General features: G+C 40.0%; 3 protein-coding genes across 3 annotated transcripts; all 3 read right to left on the bottom strand.

Annotated features, from left to right (window-relative positions):
- Window positions 1–124: 124 nt before the first annotated feature.
- LOC134180098 (2-oxoisovalerate dehydrogenase subunit alpha, mitochondrial-like) lies at window positions 125–6,956 on the bottom strand. The gene is made up of 8 exons (XM_062647184.1): window positions 6,865–6,956; window positions 6,628–6,801; window positions 6,451–6,537; window positions 5,824–6,094; window positions 3,640–3,784; window positions 2,771–2,832; window positions 2,574–2,715; window positions 125–732 (listed from the first exon to the last, which is right to left on the bottom strand). Exons 1-8 carry the CDS (start codon window positions 6,916–6,918, stop codon window positions 393–395), a joined length of 1,275 nt encoding a protein of 424 aa, XP_062503168.1. The 5' UTR covers window positions 6,919–6,956; the 3' UTR covers window positions 125–392.
- Window positions 6,957–7,364: 408 nt separating this feature from the next.
- LOC134179395 (histone acetyltransferase KAT8-like) lies at window positions 7,365–12,461 on the bottom strand. The gene is made up of 8 exons (XM_062646273.1): window positions 12,266–12,461; window positions 12,136–12,207; window positions 10,381–10,562; window positions 10,263–10,316; window positions 10,037–10,201; window positions 9,887–9,976; window positions 7,957–8,191; window positions 7,365–7,834 (listed from the first exon to the last, which is right to left on the bottom strand). Exons 1-8 carry the CDS (start codon window positions 12,384–12,386, stop codon window positions 7,461–7,463), a joined length of 1,293 nt encoding a protein of 430 aa, XP_062502257.1. The 5' UTR covers window positions 12,387–12,461; the 3' UTR covers window positions 7,365–7,460.
- A 25-nt stretch (window positions 12,462–12,486) lies between these two features.
- Window positions 12,487–17,839, bottom strand: LOC134179396 (calcineurin B homologous protein 1-like). Its single transcript, XM_062646274.1, has 6 exons — window positions 17,692–17,839; window positions 14,189–14,458; window positions 14,015–14,076; window positions 13,806–13,847; window positions 12,741–12,821; window positions 12,487–12,640 (listed from the first exon to the last, which is right to left on the bottom strand). Exons 1-6 carry the CDS (start codon window positions 17,756–17,758, stop codon window positions 12,587–12,589), a joined length of 576 nt encoding a protein of 191 aa, XP_062502258.1. The 5' UTR covers window positions 17,759–17,839; the 3' UTR covers window positions 12,487–12,586.
- Between the last annotated feature and the right edge of the window lie 150 nt (window positions 17,840–17,989).

Genomic DNA, 17,989 nt, shown 5'->3' with positions numbered 1-17,989 from the left:
AGGCCATGGCCATTGTGTGGTCCACTAGTGCATGCGTTATGAATTCAACAATAGCACACCAGGAATGGTAGAACCAATGGCATGGTTGCAAAACATGTATTACCTCCTCAGGAGCTGTAAAGAGAAGCTGGATAACCTGGACAAATCAAAACACACGTGTGCCATGCCAGTTGTGCAGTGACTGGGAGATTGTGAGTAACAGCTGTATTGCCATTACATACTTCTAGATTGACAACAACAATGCTATTGCTATCATTTACTCTTTCATCCTTCAGCAATAACAAGCCTTGAAGGCATCACTGTGAAGAGTCATAAGATGATCAAGTACTGTAGATCAGTCATGTTGATAATTTCTTGAAATTACATTTCCCACCAACACAAAGCAGAAACACTCATTTAGAAAAATTAGTTGGATATTGATTAGGATATTTAGCAACATGCTGTCGAATTTCATTTAGTTGTGTCTCAATGTGAGATGGCATGTTGTCGTACACATCACGAAACAGCTCTTCTATAGGAGGCTTCGGCTGTGCTTCTGCTTCTCTAAATGCCTCCATAACCAGTTTCTTTTTTGTCTGTCTCAACTCAGTGTCCCGTGATTCACTCCAAATGCCCTTACTGACAAGGTAGTTGTATGCACGACTGATGGGATGATCTTGTTTGTCCCAAAATTTGACATCATCTGAAGATCTATAAGCGCTAGAATCATCACTCGTACTGTGATGACCAATCCTGTCAATACACATATTACAACACAATTTAGTTCTGTAACCTGTATTCAGTATGTGCAGTAATTATCTCACATGGAAGTTGCCAATTAACTAATGAAAACTGAAACTGATGCAAAAGAACAAGCAAGCCCCTTAGCATCCCCATGCATATCCTACACTTTCAATGTCTCATTTATAGTATGCAATAAATTCGAAGTCATTGCTCTTTTCCTATCTAATAAACAAATGATACATCTATACCTTCTGTTGACGTTAAAATTGCATAAGATTTTACTCTGCTTAAAAATAAAACCTGCTATTATTAAACTGGTGCATAAAGCCACATTGAGATTAAAGCAAGACTGTATGCACGAGATTGCTCTCAATTCAAAATCCTGTTCTTGTTTACCCCAATCTGAAGGCTTTGCATAAATGCGAGTAACAATGCTAATGGTCTCAGGGTAGGCAATAGCAAAGCTGATGTTTCCACTGATGGTTACCTGCAGAATGTTGAAGCTTTTAGTAAGTCTGATATCTGGGTCAGTGTTCAAAACCCAAATGCTGCTGGCCACCAAAACACTAAAAGATGAAGCGACCTACGAAGACCCGGACAAGCAATACTGCAACCCTGTTGGCTCCAAAATGCAACATTTTCACGTCTATACTACAGATAAGAGAACTCTGTGATGACCCATTTGTAATAAATGGATCCTCTAGTCAAACATGACACAAATTTAACATCACCTATTACTGACAAAGCAGTTTATCATACAGACAAGCACCTACAGTCACAATACGTCCAATCTTTATTGATTGTTCGTCTGTGAGACTCCTCCTTTCGTGTAATTGCACAAGCTTGTGCTCTCCATGCAAACCTAGGTATGACCTACTTGTAGCTTGACTAGACTTTAATCAGTTTAAAGAAATACTTAAAACTAGCAATAAGCCATTTAGGTCTTAAAGCTACATTTTCAATGATTGGCTGGTTGTCAATGACTGATTTAGGCATTCTGTCTTGATGCCAAGTGTTACATAAGAGACAATCCCAAAAGGTGAAACAGTCATAACATTTCCAAAAAGAAAAGATGATAAATATTTGATTTTCATGCCCTTAATGTTTACCTGGTATTTTACCAAACTCTAGGCAAGTCACTTTGCACACTGTTTTATAGTTGCAATGTGCTCACTTTACATCCTCATCTACACTCAATAATACAGCGAGACAACAAAACAAGCAGTTTCCAGTCTCCTCTGAAACAATCATATGTAACAGTTTAGAATGCCAGTAGCTAACTTGCAGAAATTTCTGTCTCAAGTGCAACTGCAACTACAAGAATCTGAGGCAACCGCGCAAACTCTCTTTAAGTCAAATTCAATGTATAGCGCAGACAAGGATCCTGGTCACACCTACTAGCTAGAATGATAAAGATAAACACAGAAATAGCCTGTCTCAAGACCAACGTAAGCTCTAATAGTACAGTACTGAGAGTGTTGTCAAACTTGTCTAGATACACTACATTTCAGGCTTCCTGAGATAAGACAAAAAAAGCAAAACACCACAAACTAAAGTGTTAAATATGAATAAATTAGTTATATACCATTAACAGCATTCTAATTTCTATCAGCACCAAACACAGTCTGCTATTATCTTATCTGACAACAAAGCATTTTACATGCTATCATTATATGTAATCACCATTCTCAAAAGTGTCATGCAGTGAACTTTCACTTGCAATTATTCAAAAGAGACATTACACAGCAGTCTCGTTAGTTTGCTTTAATTAACTATTAATTCATTTATGCTTGTGCCTTAAAAACTCTGCCATTTTGCTCATGTAGATCCAACTTCAATATTGCTCTTACCTGTATGTCATGGCTTCAATAAGAAAAGGCCTATTTTCTTTAACACAAATCTTTCTAGCCATTCTAGTGACACTGTAGACAGCCAACAGGTCATTGCCATCAACACGAACACTCTCTATTCCATAGCCAGGACCACGAGAAACTGAAAACAAAACAGCGTATCACCACTTGATTATATTAATAACAAATTATCTCACCTATTCCATCTCCACGATATTGTTCAGATGTTGGAGTTGAAATAGCATAACCATTGTTTCGACTAAACATAATTTAAACAGCAGTTACAAACACTGTAAAACAATTACTTCATCATGTCACATGAAATGTTAACTGGCAGATGTGATGTTGTCTCATTAGTCCCAAACATCCCAGATTATACAAAGATGGCAATCAGTAGACACAATATTTAATTTTAGTTAAGATGTCAATAGCTATTTATGTAACAATGAAACAACACTAGCACACTGAATTGTGTTACAATGTATTACTATGATGGTAGACAAAAAGCAGCCAGCAAAATACAAACCAGCTTGGACCCCAACTGTATGCTTCCCTTCTCCTTTCACACTTACAAAACACATCATCTGTGAATAGGTCTTGCTGAGCAATAGGAATTCCACAGCATGAGAATCTTAGACATCACAAATGTGATAAAGATTCAAATCCTCAAACGTTTAATGGCTGGCAAAACCCCAAAATGATCTATTCATAGCCCTCAAACCCTTAGACACACTGCAATTTGTAAAACAGTACACTGTTATGTTGAATTTAGCTGTTTGCAAACAAACTTGCTTCCCAGTGACTCCGTAGCTACACTTTACAGTGTTTAAACAATATTTTCTTCCAAAACGCCAAATATTGGGAAGTGAAAATATAAAAAAAAAGAATATCACTTGAAAAAGTTAGTCAACACCATAAAGTGAAATCATCACAAAAATCGTACAATAGCATCAAACATCCATAAACTGTATGGTCAGTGAAGACAAAAATTTCTCAGTTGTAACCTACAGTGTCTACCATGATTCCAGTTATTATTAGAAATATTTCTGTGCACAAAATTTCTTACCAGAAAAAGATGACCGGACAGTCCAAAGTTGCAGCAAAGTTAAAGGCTGCATGAGCATCTCCTTCACTGGCAGCACCATCTCCAAAATAGCACATGACACATTGTCCAGAACGCTCTCGTTTGAATGCATATGCAGCACCAGGTGCTAGACAATGAAGAAACAAACGTACACTCAAGAAACAAGTTATCTCCAAATCTGCACATGAACACATGTATATGCCTTACACCAACATGCATAACTAGTAAATGCTCGGTTAGCATTGTGTTTGGCGAGCGATGGTGTTCTGTCTTTATCTATTTGTGTAACAATGGTTGCGTTACGTAGCAATAGTTTCTGACAAACGCGGGAACTCAGGAAACAGACTTTCAGTTTCTCTTCTATAATATTTGCATTCAATTATCCGAATTGAGCGTTGAATTATCCGTTCCTTACGGCTGTTGTGCAATATCATGGAAAACTGAATACCTTACATAGTCTGCGTTTGGGCAGCTGCTCAAATATCATCATTCATCAGCTGTCTAGACTCAATAATTTGTAATTAATCTTGACTTTAGCGTGAATTTTTAGCGTGTGTTGTGTACGATAATTTCCTTTGCACTAATCTTGGTGTCCCACGTTTTCGCAGAGGTCTAACTAAGCTGTTATGAGCGAACTAAATGTACATATCTAGGAAGCCTACAACAACGCCTTGATCTGTCAATCGTGGTGTAATCTGCATACTTTGTAAACAGCGCGTCCTGCATGATTCCATGCAACAGTCCATCAAGCGTCGTAGCGGGTTTTAGCTAATCAAGAGCTCAAATTTCACTACTTCGCCTTCCCACCTTTCTTGAATCAATCATCTAGTGTTCAGCTGAAACGTGAGTGAGCATCATAGAAAGACGTCATGAAAGAAAAGTGCGACCAAAATAGTTATTTCTATATTTGGTACTTCTAATTAGGACAGAACATCAAATAACTGAATGCCCAATTCGGATAATTGCTTGCCTGAATCGGGTCACTGAACGCCGAGTTCGGATAATTGAATGCAAAATACTCTAGTTGTCTTCAATTCTTCGTTCCTGCTTCAATCGTCTCACTCGTTTACTGAGATAGTCGCGTAACAATGATTGCATAGTCACGTGACAATGGTTGCGTAGCAATAATTTCTATCAAAGTAACGCGCGGAAACTCAAAAAACAGACTTTTCTCTTCTTTTAGCTTTTCCTTTTCATTCTGTTTGTCACGAATCAGTCTCCTTTGCTCTTTAGTCACGTAAGGGAGCAAAATTGAGAGTCGTTTGACTCTTCTCGCCAACAAATTACAATTGAGTCGACCCCTCGAAAGGAGTCCCTTGCTTCAATTTTTAGCGCATATGTTACAAAGTAAAATTGCATTCATCTGGCATCGTCGTTTTGTCGATTTGCCTTTCTTTTTTGCCGTAAATTTATATGACAAGTGCTGACGCACGTATATATATATAAATATAATATATCTCGAGCTCAATTGACATGACAAGAGAGAGGCTAGGCTTGCTTCGCTCGCCAACTACTGATGCCTTCACTATACTAAGTTACTTAGTGGTTGTATAAAATTGTGATGTTGGTATAACTTGCATAAAATGTGTCTGTACAAGACCAATAACCCCATACACACACACACACACACACACACACACACACACACACACACACACACACACACTTGTATAGATGAATGGATAAGGAGCTGTCATTCATTACAGTTACGCCCCCAGCCCGCTGGCTGGGTTGGCTGGGTTCCTGTGCACTATGCAGGAGCACAAACTGCAATGCCAACTGTGGTGTGGGCACCCAAAGTCCCACCTGGAGCCCAGTGGTTAATGGACTTTGTCGCAGTCTGGGCCTTTGCCACCCCAGTCAAACACCAGCTACTCATTTATACTCCTGAGTCGAGAGAGGCAATTGTGTGTGAGTTTCTTGCCCAAGGAAATAATACCATAGCTCGCCATCACTGTGACTTGAACCTGTAACCTGCAAGTTCCTGGATGTAAACACTCCATACAAGACTCTCTAACCAACTGAGCCATTGCATCACACACACACACACACACACACACACACACACACACACACACACACACACACACACACGAATGTACATACGAATGCACATACACATGCTCATACACATGCACACACATTCAAGTGTCTCAGTATTCTAACCTTGTGGCATCTGAGTTGCTAAAGGTGACGAAATAGTTTGAAAATTCAAATGATGAGCTCCATAGTGGATCGGCATCTGTCTTCCTTTTGCTGAATCCAAGTGGTTTCCATAGCACTGATTCATCATTTCAGACAATGTATATCCTCGAAATAGCAATGCCCCAGCCTCACGGTATTGACCATAGATCAGATCATTAGCATCGATTGCAGCAGTGCTGCCAATAACAGTTGCTTCTTCTCCGTATGCTGTCATATAGAATGAAATACGACCCTACGAAGAACATGAATAAGCTACTCAACCACCAGTATGCCACAGTAACTGGTACCACTGCTGATGCCATGTACTGGATAATCGTTATTACTTAATTGAGCAACGATCAAGTGTATGAGTAGAATACAAAGTCAGGAGACCAAAGTCATTTCAGTTTTCTGTAAGATGCTGAAATTGCATGAAAGTACATGTTTTGACTAATTTGTCTAAAAACTATACTCTTGCTGTTGAAACAATATCTACTACAACATGCTGACAACGTACACTGTAGAGTACCTCTAGACACTTTAAAACTATAATTACGTCATCTACTCACTGATTATAGCTAATTGTTTATCTATTTCAACATTATCTACCTGTCTTTGTGACTCATACAGTATGTTGTCAGCCACATTTAACACCACCATGGTTTCATACATATTCAACAGCTTCTCATCAGGTATCTACGCAACAAAATGTAACTAATCAATAACGCAAACAGCTACACAGCCATCTGATGATACGCAGACTAATATGTTGCTAATTTGCTTTACATTGGGATCTTGATTTGAATCAATGACGCGGCCTTCGCTGCTCAAAATTCTAAATACAGAGACGCCTTCGTCTGGATGGATAGCAGGTGGCCTGCACTCATCAATAACACAAGAAAATCTTGAACGAGATCCTGGATATCGAGAACGCTCGACGTTCGATTGAGAAGAAAGAAACTGCAAATAACAACACAAATAGCTAGACTAACAACAATAGTCTAGCACTAGATAAATTCTTACACGAAACGAGCAGACAGACCGAACGGTACGAAAATAAGAACGGAAGCGCAACATCGTTAGAAGACCGCACAGCACTCCAGACAATACTATACCGTGCGCTAAGACGATCACGATTATTTTGACCTACGGGATATTAAAATGTTGTTTAACGCGCGTTAAGGCAACGCTTGTGCTTTGGAAGGTATGTCTTTACTGGTGTAGTGTACACGCTGATGCTACAGGGTTCCCAGGTGAAGTGTAGTTATGTCTACGCTGTATTTCTGTGTTTAGATGGTTTGTATTCCTTGTATTGTCTACGGTGTAGTCCCGCTTCTTCTTTGGCTGTGGAATCGTTATGTTCTACCGATAATCAGCAGAGTACGAGGTAAATATTTCAAGCCTATCGAAGCACCAACGTTCTGTCCCGTTTCCAAGAGGACGGCTACCGGTGGAGACGAGCGGGGATGTCCTATAGCCAACGGCATAACACAACGTGTAGTTAGCAACGAAAAGACGGAATGAACACGAATATCATGTGATCAGAAAGTGCACTTTACAATCTTGTCATATTCTATACACTTGAAGTAGTAGAGTATAAGTAAAATACTACGTACACACTAGTGCTTTTTTCCAGTTTTATGGAGTTTGCGAACTGTGGGAGTCCATCTGAGACATGCAGGGTCAACAGTTAAAACTGGAGGTTTGTATTGTGAACTTCTGAGATGTTCCTCCACCAGTTTAGGGGTCACACACACAACATGTTGTCCTTTCCAGTATTTGACCATGTTGAGGGACTGCAATGTACTGATGATATCATCCTGTGTGATACATGTCATCATGCTGAGATCTCTGATTGACATAGATCCTCTAAAGTTTCGCATTATATCAAGTAAAACCCAAGTCCAGTAGCTGCGGTAACTCAACTTTCCCAAATCAGAGAGTGGCTTCTCAGGAGAGCCCGCAAAACCTTCAATCTTAGAGAGTTCATAACCTACAATAGCAGAACACAAGAAATCACAAAAGGAAAGAAAAGTAACCTAAACAAGTGTTTATAAATCACAAAGTCATGCAGGTAATTAGACAGAAAGCTGATTGCACTTGAACTGAACATACTGAATGCAATGAGAAATTTCCCATAGCCTTTCCGTTGATATGGCGGCAGCGTGAGGATGCAAGCAACATTGTTGCCTTCTGGTGATTCCTTTTCCTTGCTGAAGTATCCAACAAAGTGAGCACCCTCACAATCTACTTCTGTTAGTACATAAAACAGGAATGGCTCCACATCAAAATACAGAGTCTTGTGATCAAGAAATAATTTAGCCAACAAGCACATGTTTTGACAGTACACCTGGATGATGACAAAATCGAAATCAAAAACAGCCAACTGTTTATTACATATTACAAAAGTGGTAATTCTTATCCGTGAAATAACAGACATGTATGTACAACATACATGCAGTAGAGCAAGTACACAGCCAAGGTCAGCAATGCAGATAAACGTGAGTAAAGAAAAAAGAAATCGGTAACTGTGATAAGCACAGACACAAGCAGGTGGCAAAGAGAAAGATGAATATAGATAGATCTCAACCTACTAGAAGTAAGAAAGACATGAATATTCTGTCTCAATTCATGCAATTACTATATGCTAGCTTTGTAGTTACACACCCTAATGTACATAATAAATCAATCTACTATAAAAAATTTCCATCAGTAAACATGTGAAAGTCGACACAAGAGAATGAAACAGCACTGTCCCGTACTGACTATACATTGATCTTTGTCAACAAAAGATTGAAACACATTTCCCTATATGTATTTAGTTCTGCTCTTCCATAGAAAATATCAGAAGAGTAAAAGGTTGCACTCACTAGAATAAAAGGTGATAAATTAAAGAATGAGCACCCACTCTAACCCTACATTATAAACGTAAAGGACCTCAAGAAAGCAAGTTTGTGACAAACTCTCATCCCTTATTTCACTGTGGCAGAGGAAAACCATTGGTCAGCACTTGTGACATTTGCTGCCCGGCCAGACAGTTGTTCACCATCCACAATAGTCGCACGTGTATCACCATTTCGTTTCTTGCCCATTGGAGTTAATTAAACCAAACGGACAAAATGTTCCATATCTTCATCTGACCTTCTCTGAAAGGCCAAAAACACTAATAGCAAACAATCAAAAACTCAACTATTCTTGTAAGAAAAAGAAACACACAATAAAAAGTGCAACTTTAGTCATATTTAGCCAGTTTAATTGTTATTACAAGTAAAGTCCAGACTGATTTTAATTATCCATGGTTACACCAACAAGACTGATTACAACAGGCCAGCCTGGCTCAGTGTTCTCAGACAAGGTGTGAACTGTCAAACAAGTTAGCTCCCATTTGTATTGTAGTCTTTGGACCAAGCTAGAAAGGGTGACTTCTTGTCACATGATACAGTATGATGTCACTTCTCTGAACACCAGATATCCGAACGAGTTGGTCTACCGAACGCAGGGTGAATGGAACTCACCTTAGCTTTGCACGCAAAACAGTAATGCAAGAGTATGGCGTGTTACAATGTTGCAACCGCAAATTAGAGTGGTTGTGTCCATAGAAGCTATAAATTTATAGAAAAGCTTCTGACAGCTGCAGCTACGCCTGCATAAGTGAAGACTGTAATTGAAAGGTCTACCATGCGTGACACTGTGAAAACCAAGGACAACGTGCAGACTCTCAACACTAAAAAGTCCCAGATGTTTAGTTATGCAGGTGTAGCAAGTAGATGTCAGTTATCCAGATTATTCAGAGTTACGACAGGGTTCTGAAGTATTCAGATAAGTGACATCCTACTGTATCTCATGTATGCTCTTGTTGTATCGACATCCACTGCACTTGTATCTCATCGACGAGTCAAGCTTTACTGCCATTTCATCTTACCAAGACATGTCCAAGACATTACAACTATTGCATTAAGCTGAACCAAGCCAGACTGTCCTGGCCTGGTTGATATGTCAGTGTGAATCTGGTTTTACATTTTTGCAAAAGACTGTAAAAGAAGACCTTTGCATCTTGTCCATCAATCTCATAAACACTTATTGTCCCCTTTCTGTATATTTCTTTTCCAGGAGGATGACGCCACTCACAGCGAGTCTGCAAATTGCATACAAGTTAATTAACAACAAAGAGCTGGTAAAAAGGAATGTGCTTAACCAGATGGTCTCTATAGGAGATTTCCCATTTCATGTACTTGAGGCAATACTCACATGCCCATAGTTTGTGCTGTTTGCCATATTCATCTGGATATGGAGAGTAATACCATGTGTCTATTTCAAACCTTCCTATTTGGACCATGTCAATGTATTTGATCTTAGTCACCTAATTCCAAGACACAATAGTGTACACATAGCTACTAATCATTACCATTATTCATTCTTACAGCTTCATGTTCTCTTTCTAATGCAGCAGTTGTTGGATCCATCTCTGCAATTGGCTACACATGTACAATCAGAGATAAAGGCAACCTAAAGCATCATAAGAAAATCTGTCCACAGCACTTGCTGCACGTGATTGATCTCATCATGTTTCCTCTTCTGGTTTCTTGTGATCTTTCTCTCAGAGTATTTGGGACTGCCACTCTTGCTTGCTATCTCAGCTCTACTTTGGTTTTGAACCTCTTGTTGACTCTTGGTCAAGTCTATCCTGCTGACACTCACCCATTCATCCATACGACGATTACCTGGCACACATAAAAGGCAATGTCAAAGCACTAACATTTACTTAGTGTAACTACTAGTAAATGAAGCTGTGTTTACACCGTCGCTTCAGAGCTACAAGCGTGTGTTTGTGTGTGTGTGTGTGTGTGTGTGTGTGTGTGTGTGTCTGTGTGTGTATTTATTGTAAATATCAATGTAAATTTTTATTAAATTTTGTTTATTTGTTGTTATTATCATTAATTAATCGTTAGCTTAATTGTTGCTAGAATGTAAACGGCAATTCTTTGAAAGATCTGGGTTTACCAATGTGATTAAAGATATTTAACTAAATACCATCAATGTCCCACACTACTTCCAATTCACACAGCTACGCAACTCTTGCACGGAGCGGGCTTGTTATCCACGTTATGTCTCAATCCTGCATGTATAGCGCTCTTGCATCACTGGAAGCTAGTAAAGTAATTAACTATTGAAATGGACATCATTATCATATTTTTATTTGAATCGTCGCCATGTTTGTTCCGCTATTTCTAGAGATCGATGTACGTCTCCTGGCTGCATGGAAAATACTGTGAAGCAACATCATATACATCTAGCGACTGGATCCAGAAGAAAGCAGCGTCAATGTTTCCTACGAATCTTTCTTGCAAGACGATGTCGATCGTTCATCATCAGTCGTATTGCTCTCTTGAAGATCGCGGATGACATGCTGGTGGTGCGCATGCAACGGTGCTTAGCTAGATGCATGGTCCCATGGGACCCTAGCTTGGCTTCTTGAAGAACGATGAATTTGTTTGTTTTGCGATTCTTTTGTAAAAAGTAACAAACGCATACAACTATTACCTGAACTTTACTCTGCGTTTCTCGGTTTGACGACAGTTTGACCGTAAAATGGAGGTTTACGACATCTCGGCTTTTCTGTCATAATGCATGGGGGGATTGTTACGTCACCCATTGTTGGTCTCCCAAATGACTGCTGATTGGCTCAACAAATTCTCTAGAGTGATTCACGCTGACAAGCTAGTATTACGTCACCTACGTTTTGCGTCCCAAAACGATTGCTGATTGGCTCGACAAACTCCCCAAGCGTGACACATGCTTACAAACAAGCATAGGTACAAACATAGGCAGCGACATACCGACAGACAGACCAGAAGTCAATTCAACCCGTTTAGAGTGAGCTTCTCGCGAAGCAGTCCACCACTTATTGTGGTGTCCTTGTTTTACGCTCGTAGCTTAATAACATTTAATTAACATTCATCCTAGAAAATACAGTAGTTCACCTCACCAGCACTACAAAACCTGCAACTCTGACATGCCTCCAATTTCTTCATTTGTTACACTCTAAGAAACTGAAATAGAGTGCCCCACACGCACACACGTACACAACACCTCAATACCAATATAATGGACACACCCACGCATCTGCATATAAAAATAGAAATCTATGCGAGGAACATTACATAACTGAACGCGTACATGTACAAGAGAGCAGAAGAGCTTCAGTTATAGACTTAACATTTGTCTGCTACGCAATAATGAATGCTACAACTGGAATGCGGATAAAGTGAGCTTACAGTTACAAGAAAGGCTTACATCCAGAGTAGTGGACATAGTATTCTGTCCTTCTTGGACTCATAATTCTTGAATGCAACACTTCAGCTGTATCTAATAAAAGCGAAAAACGACATCACGTGACCGCGTGTGACTACGTGCACGTTCTTACGCCACTCTCCATCACTTCGCTGTACAATGTATTTTCCTCCAATATGTACATCATCAATCTCTTCGCCATTCTCAGCTTGACCTTGAAGAGTGTCTCGCCTCTTCGCCGAAGGTTCGGACATTTTGTTGATATCAAGCGGGTGAAAGGCGCCGTGCCAACCCCGCCCTACAGTCTGACAAAAAGTCGCCCCGTCGTACTTCCGGGCGGGAATATGAAGCACATACAGTACACGTGTATTATTTACAACTTACAGTAAAATTCATACAGCCAGTCTATCTATCTTTAGCTAACAAAATCATGCTACAGATTGATAAGTACTAGTCATGACAAGAAACGAATGCTCATTTTCTCTTCTATCTTGATGCCCTTCATTGCCTGTTAGTTTGTATACAATTGAGAAGTTAGAGAGTGTTTAATTAAATGATGCTGTACAATCACAACAATACTATATATATATATATATATATATATATACCTGTTGAAAATCATCAAATGATATTGTCCCATCTTGATCAAAATCAACCTCCTTCATTGTCAAACTTGCAATAGATTGAAGCTGCAAAAAGTCACACAATTGTATAAACCAATTCACATATATCACAAACAAAAATCCAAATGAGCATGCAGGTGTGTAGAAAAAGCATCAAATCTAGATACTGTAGTAGTTTTTACTCGTCGTGCTGATGCTTTCCTGTTGTCACATGTCAAAGCCAGCATGTTATGGATGTACATTAAATTTTTTTGTTCTTAAACCAACATTAAACCTAAATGCGGGTTACTCAGACAATATACAGTTAGTCTGTTGAAATGAGGCTAATAATCAATATTAAATAGCATTAATTAATGACAAGTAATATCAGATGTATATCACTGCAACTGCTAGACAGCTTGAGTTGTGTAGATTAATTCAGTATACAAAACAGAGAACCGCCAGTATGTTTAGAGTAATTCAGACTTGTAAACTACTCCTTTCTTTAGATGAAAACATGTCAGTTAGCCAGTATATACATGTACACTCTTGCCTCTCTCTGTTCTTCCACAATACATAACCCAGTTTATGTCTGCTGATTAAATATCTATTTAATAGTTAGATATTTAACATATTTGGGTTAACTTTTAGTACCGGTTGACAGCCTGAGAACAAGTAATACCACAGTTTCTCTACATCTACCCTTTTCTACATAATTTCTACATCCACCCTATCACCCTATACCTATGCTGTGTGTAAGAGAGAGAATGTTTAGAACTGGATATGAAAGGCATTATTTAGCTAACTAGTTATCCACATCTTTAAATAAAAAAACATCTCAAACACCGCTGTTACAGTAGTCACTGATATTAACTGGCTGTATGTAACTTACAGTATATCATTCTAACCAATAAATCTACCTAGTCTCAGGTAAACACATCATTCTAAGGTTAGACACAATTTGCATAATTTTAAAAAGAAGTTACTGTTACCATGCAGTATTTTATGCCAGCAAGTACAAGCTACATGAGAAAAGACAGCACAACAAGAGAGCACAAGCTAGCTAGTTACCTGTTCAGGACTAACATTAGATCCAACCATCATCTTGAGCACCTACCACAGAAAGAAAACTTACATTCCACAAAACATAATGAACATGCAGTTTGTCTTCAAAGAAAGCAATTAACCTCCTATGATCACATGCTATCAACTAATAATATAAACGCACTGTAGTTTTACTAGATATTTTTCAAAGACAGCAATGATATCAAGACACTGACCTCAGTTAACTCATGTGCTGAAATTTTGCCATCTCTGTCCAAGTCATACATATTGAAGGCAACTAAGCAGATGACAAATCATTTTATGCAAACAATGCAAATGTCAACTGATACACAAAAATTAGGATGCAGAGAAGCAAATGATTTCTAACAGTATGCCACACAGACACTCACATCTTAGTTTCTCCTCTTTAGAATTGACAGATGATTGATTAGTGACGTGCTTCTTGATAGGTCTAAATCTGGCAAGTACAGACAAAAACTGCTTGAAATTGACATGCTCATCTTGGCTTCCATCCATAAATGCTGCAATAATTCTGTCTCCAAGTGGATTGATAGCTAACTCAGGAATGTGTTCGAAATCTTCTCTGCTTAAGTATCCCTTGTTTTCTTTATCAAGTGTTGAATACCGGCTGTAAAGACGAACTATTTGCCGTGCGCTAACTACAACAATACAAAATACATGTCACTCAAGCATGCAAAGTTAGTGGGTAGTGTAACCCTCTGCTGCATGACAAGAATAGCAATTAGTTAAATAACAAGACACTCATGACACTAGCTACTGCAACCTTTGGAACTCTGCAACTACCTTTGAGTAGAATGCATAGTCACTAAGTCATTTCTCCATTCTACTGCATGCTTGAACACAACAAGCTCTGCCACTAGTTGAGAAGAATACCATCGCTCATGCATGCCATTACTTTATGCAGCTGACAAGATTGAGTAATACACATTCATACTGCACAACTGCTGCCCTAAACTGCTGCTCAGACTAAAACTGCAGACTAACAGCAACTACACAGTTGACTGTCCTTGATTTCTGCATAAAACGTTGGGTCAGATAACAGCAACTATAGAGATGTAGCACCCTGTCAAAAATACTGTACTACATGTATGTATTATATTTCTTAGCTGAATATAATATTTTCTGCTGTTTTATTGTTGTTCATAACCAGTAAAGTTGTCTACATACAATTTAACACCAAAGTTTGACTGAAAGTTTCTGGTGCGCAATCATACGCTGATTAACCACGTGTAACAGAAGCTTGTACATATAAAAAGATGGCCTCCATACAATGGCTTTCAAAAATTCTAGCTAGACTGCTTGGTGATCAACTTATACTGGCTTTACATTAGATGATTTGACTCGAGCCAAATGGAAGTTTGTATGTCATATGTAAAATGGAAGTCATACATATTGAAATCGATGGAAAGTTTCTGTGATCTGGTGTGGGGGTCGTTGGCAATGAGGGTCAGTGCTTTCCTGGTAGTCATTGATATCTACTGGGCCCACAATTCAGAGTTTGCAAAATCCTCGTAGCGCACGCAATCAATGATCAATAAGCCAGTTACTAGAGCCATATGAATTACACGGAAACATGTACCTCTCTGGAACTTCTCTGGGTTGGTGGGCACCCAGGTGAGGGTAAAGACCCCACTTACCCTACCTAGAGAGTGATGACAACAATGCTATCACTCCATGGTTTGGGGGTTCAAACCCCAGTGACGACAGTAAATTATGACAACTTGTCTGCCTTTTTTTCTCATGTTTCTCTAGCTTTGTCCATGAGACTATGTCTCGTTTCAGTCATTGGGGAGTTGCTGTGGTCTGGCGAATGGCCGTTGACGATGATGTTCAGTGCTTTCCTTATGGTCATTGATATTCACTGGGCGTGCTGTTTATGAGTTCGCGGTCACTGTAATGCCTGCAATCTATATCGAATTGGCTAGTCATTGATCGCCGTGTGGACTACACAGAAACATGTACCCTACTGGACTCACCTGCTGGGTTGGTGGGCACCCAGATGGGGTAAAGACCCCACTTGCCCATCATGGAGGAGCATAGCGACACATAATCCCTACTGCTAGGAAGATCATTGCCAATCGTCCTGACATCTGTTTCAGAAATAGGAAGACAAACTCTTGTCTTGTTATTGATATCAGCTGTCCTGCTGATGGTAACATTGCCAGGAAACATGCAGTGACTTGTGGGTAGAGGTAAACTGCATGTGGCAATGTCAAACACTGGTTGTTCCAGCGGTGTTGGGAGCTATGGGCACAGTGCACGCAGGTATTGCACGGCGGCTGGACATTATTCAAGGTCATCACAACCTGCAGAACTTACAGAAAGCAGTGCTTCTTTGATCCAATCGGATCCTACGTAAAGTCATGTCTTCTGTTTAGACAGCCAAGCCATTATGATCTAAGCACCTCTGAGGCAGGGTTTGCCTCTGGTGCTTGCAAGAGACCTAAGAACCAGACTGATCTGGTAAGCACACGACACAATAATAATACCATTATAGCCTAGTGGCTAGAGTTCTAGTTCTCTGATCATGAATACCTGAGTTCAATCCTGGGTGGCGACAGCAATATCATAAAACAAGTCTGTTGATTCTTTCTCACTGTCTATTTGGCTATGTCTGTGAGAGTAGACTTGTTTCTGTCAATGAGGAGTTTCCATGATCTTGCGTGGGATCGTTGGCAATGAGGATCAGTGCTTTCCTGGTAGTCATTGATATCTACTAGGAGTGCTGTTCAGGGCTGGCGAAATGATCGATAAGCCAGTTACTAGCATTATACGGACTATATACGGACTATGTACATCTCTGGGACTTACCTGACGGATTGGTGGACTCCCAGTTGAGGGTAAAGAACCCACTTACTCTACTAGAAGATGTTGACGACAAATAATAAGTGGCTTAGTGTTAGCGACAATGGCTACCATTCCATGGTATTATGAGTGCAGCATTCTGCATCGACATGTCAGTCCCACTTGCCACTTGTGCAGTGTATGCCTGGAAACAGTTGACCACATTATGGCAGGCTGTAGTGCCTTGACACCGATAGACTACACTGATCGACACAATCATGTGGACTACACTGATCGACACAATCATGTGGCCTCCATTATCCACTGAGACATTTGTCGTCATTTTGGGGTTCCAGTGGAGAGCAGATGGTACCGACAACGTCCTGATAGGCTGGTGGAGACGGACGACATGACTATGATGTGGGATATATGCCATCCACACTGCTAGGAAGATCAGTGCTAGTCGTCCTGACATCTGTCTGTTTCAGAAATAAGAAGACAAACACTTGTCTTCTTATTGATCTCACCTGTTCTGCTGATGGTAACATCGCCAGGAAACAGGCTGAGAAGATGACAAAATACCGTGACTTGCGGTGGATCGAGGTAAGCCACATGTGACAGTGTTGAACATTGGTGGTTCCAGTGGTGTTGGAAGCTTTGGGCACAGTGCACACAGGTATTGCACGGTGGCTGGACATTATTCCAGGTCATCACAACCTGCGGCACTTACAGAAAACAGTGCTTCTGCTTCTTGGATCCAGTCGGATCCTTTGTAAATTCATGTCTTCTGTCTAGACAGCCATGATGGTCTAAGCACCTCTGAGGCAGGGTTTACCTCTGGTGCTTACAAGAGACCTTACGAACCAGACTGATCTGGTTGAGCATGATACATAATATTTTCTTTCACACCACTGGTGCAGTTCCCTCTAGAGGCATGAAGACAACACAAACTGCGTTAGCAGAAAAAAGAAAAGTATACCGGGAGACGTTTGCCAGACGACAGACGTCATCCAAAAAAACATGGTTTGTAACTCCTATCGACCTTCATATAGTTCTACGTCCTTTCGACACTGTACATGTTACTCACATCCAGTAGCGGCTGACAATTCAGCAGTTTCGTCTTCTTTGAGAGCACGAGAAAAGTTGACTCCCATTCTGAGTGACGCAAAGCTAAACGTTCCAACGACAATCAAACCCGTACGTCCACGTCCTTTAGTACTGTTACGTATGAGATAACAGAACGGGACTTTGCAACCATCACGTGACTCACTGTGTGTGTGTGTGTGTGTGTGTGTGTGTGTGTGTGTGTGTGTGTGTGTGTGTGTGTGTGTGTGTGTGTGTGTGTGTCGTTGTCGGAATGAATCTATGCTCCCATACCCTAGACG

This window comes from Corticium candelabrum, chromosome 5 (genome assembly GCF_963422355.1).
Source record: "Corticium candelabrum chromosome 5, ooCorCand1.1, whole genome shotgun sequence".
In the NCBI taxonomy this organism is placed as follows: Eukaryota; Metazoa; Porifera; class Homoscleromorpha; order Homosclerophorida; family Plakinidae; genus Corticium; species Corticium candelabrum.
The sequence above is the reverse complement of the archived record's forward strand: the minus strand, read 5'-3'. Positions and strand labels throughout refer to the sequence as shown.

Excerpts from the sequence above, each read along its gene's own strand:
- LOC134179396 (XM_062646274.1), bottom strand. The coding sequence starts at position 17,758 with ATGGGAGTCAACTTTTCTCGTGCTCTCAAAGAAGACGAAACTGCTGAA. Across the intron at positions 14,077-14,188 it reads TAAAGAGGAGAAACTAAGAT|TTGCCTTCAATATGTATGAC; the intron begins GTGAGTGTCTGT and ends TCATCTGCTTAG. Across the intron at positions 12,822-13,805 it reads CTAATGTTAGTCCTGAACAG|CTTCAATCTATTGCAAGTTT; the intron begins GTAACTAGCTAG and ends GACTTTTTGCAG.
- LOC134180098 (XM_062647184.1), bottom strand. The coding sequence starts at position 6,918 with ATGTTGCGCTTCCGTTCTTATTTTCGTACCGTTCGGTCTGTCTGCTCG. Across the intron at positions 6,802-6,864 it reads GGTCTGTCTGCTCGTTTCGT|TTTCTTTCTTCTCAATCGAA; the intron begins GTAAGAATTTAT and ends TGTTATTTGCAG. Across the intron at positions 3,785-5,823 it reads AGCAACTCAGATGCCACAAG|CACCTGGTGCTGCATATGCA; the intron begins GTTAGAATACTG and ends TTCATTGTCTAG.
- LOC134179395 (XM_062646273.1), bottom strand. The coding sequence starts at position 12,386 with ATGTCCGAACCTTCGGCGAAGAGGCGAGACACTCTTCAAGGTCAAGCT. Across the intron at positions 12,208-12,265 it reads GCGAAGTGATGGAGAGTGGC|ATACAGCTGAAGTGTTGCAT; the intron begins GTAAGAACGTGC and ends CGCTTTTATTAG. Across the intron at positions 7,835-7,956 it reads GAAATTTCTCATTGCATTCA|GTTATGAACTCTCTAAGATT; the intron begins GTATGTTCAGTT and ends CTGCTATTGTAG.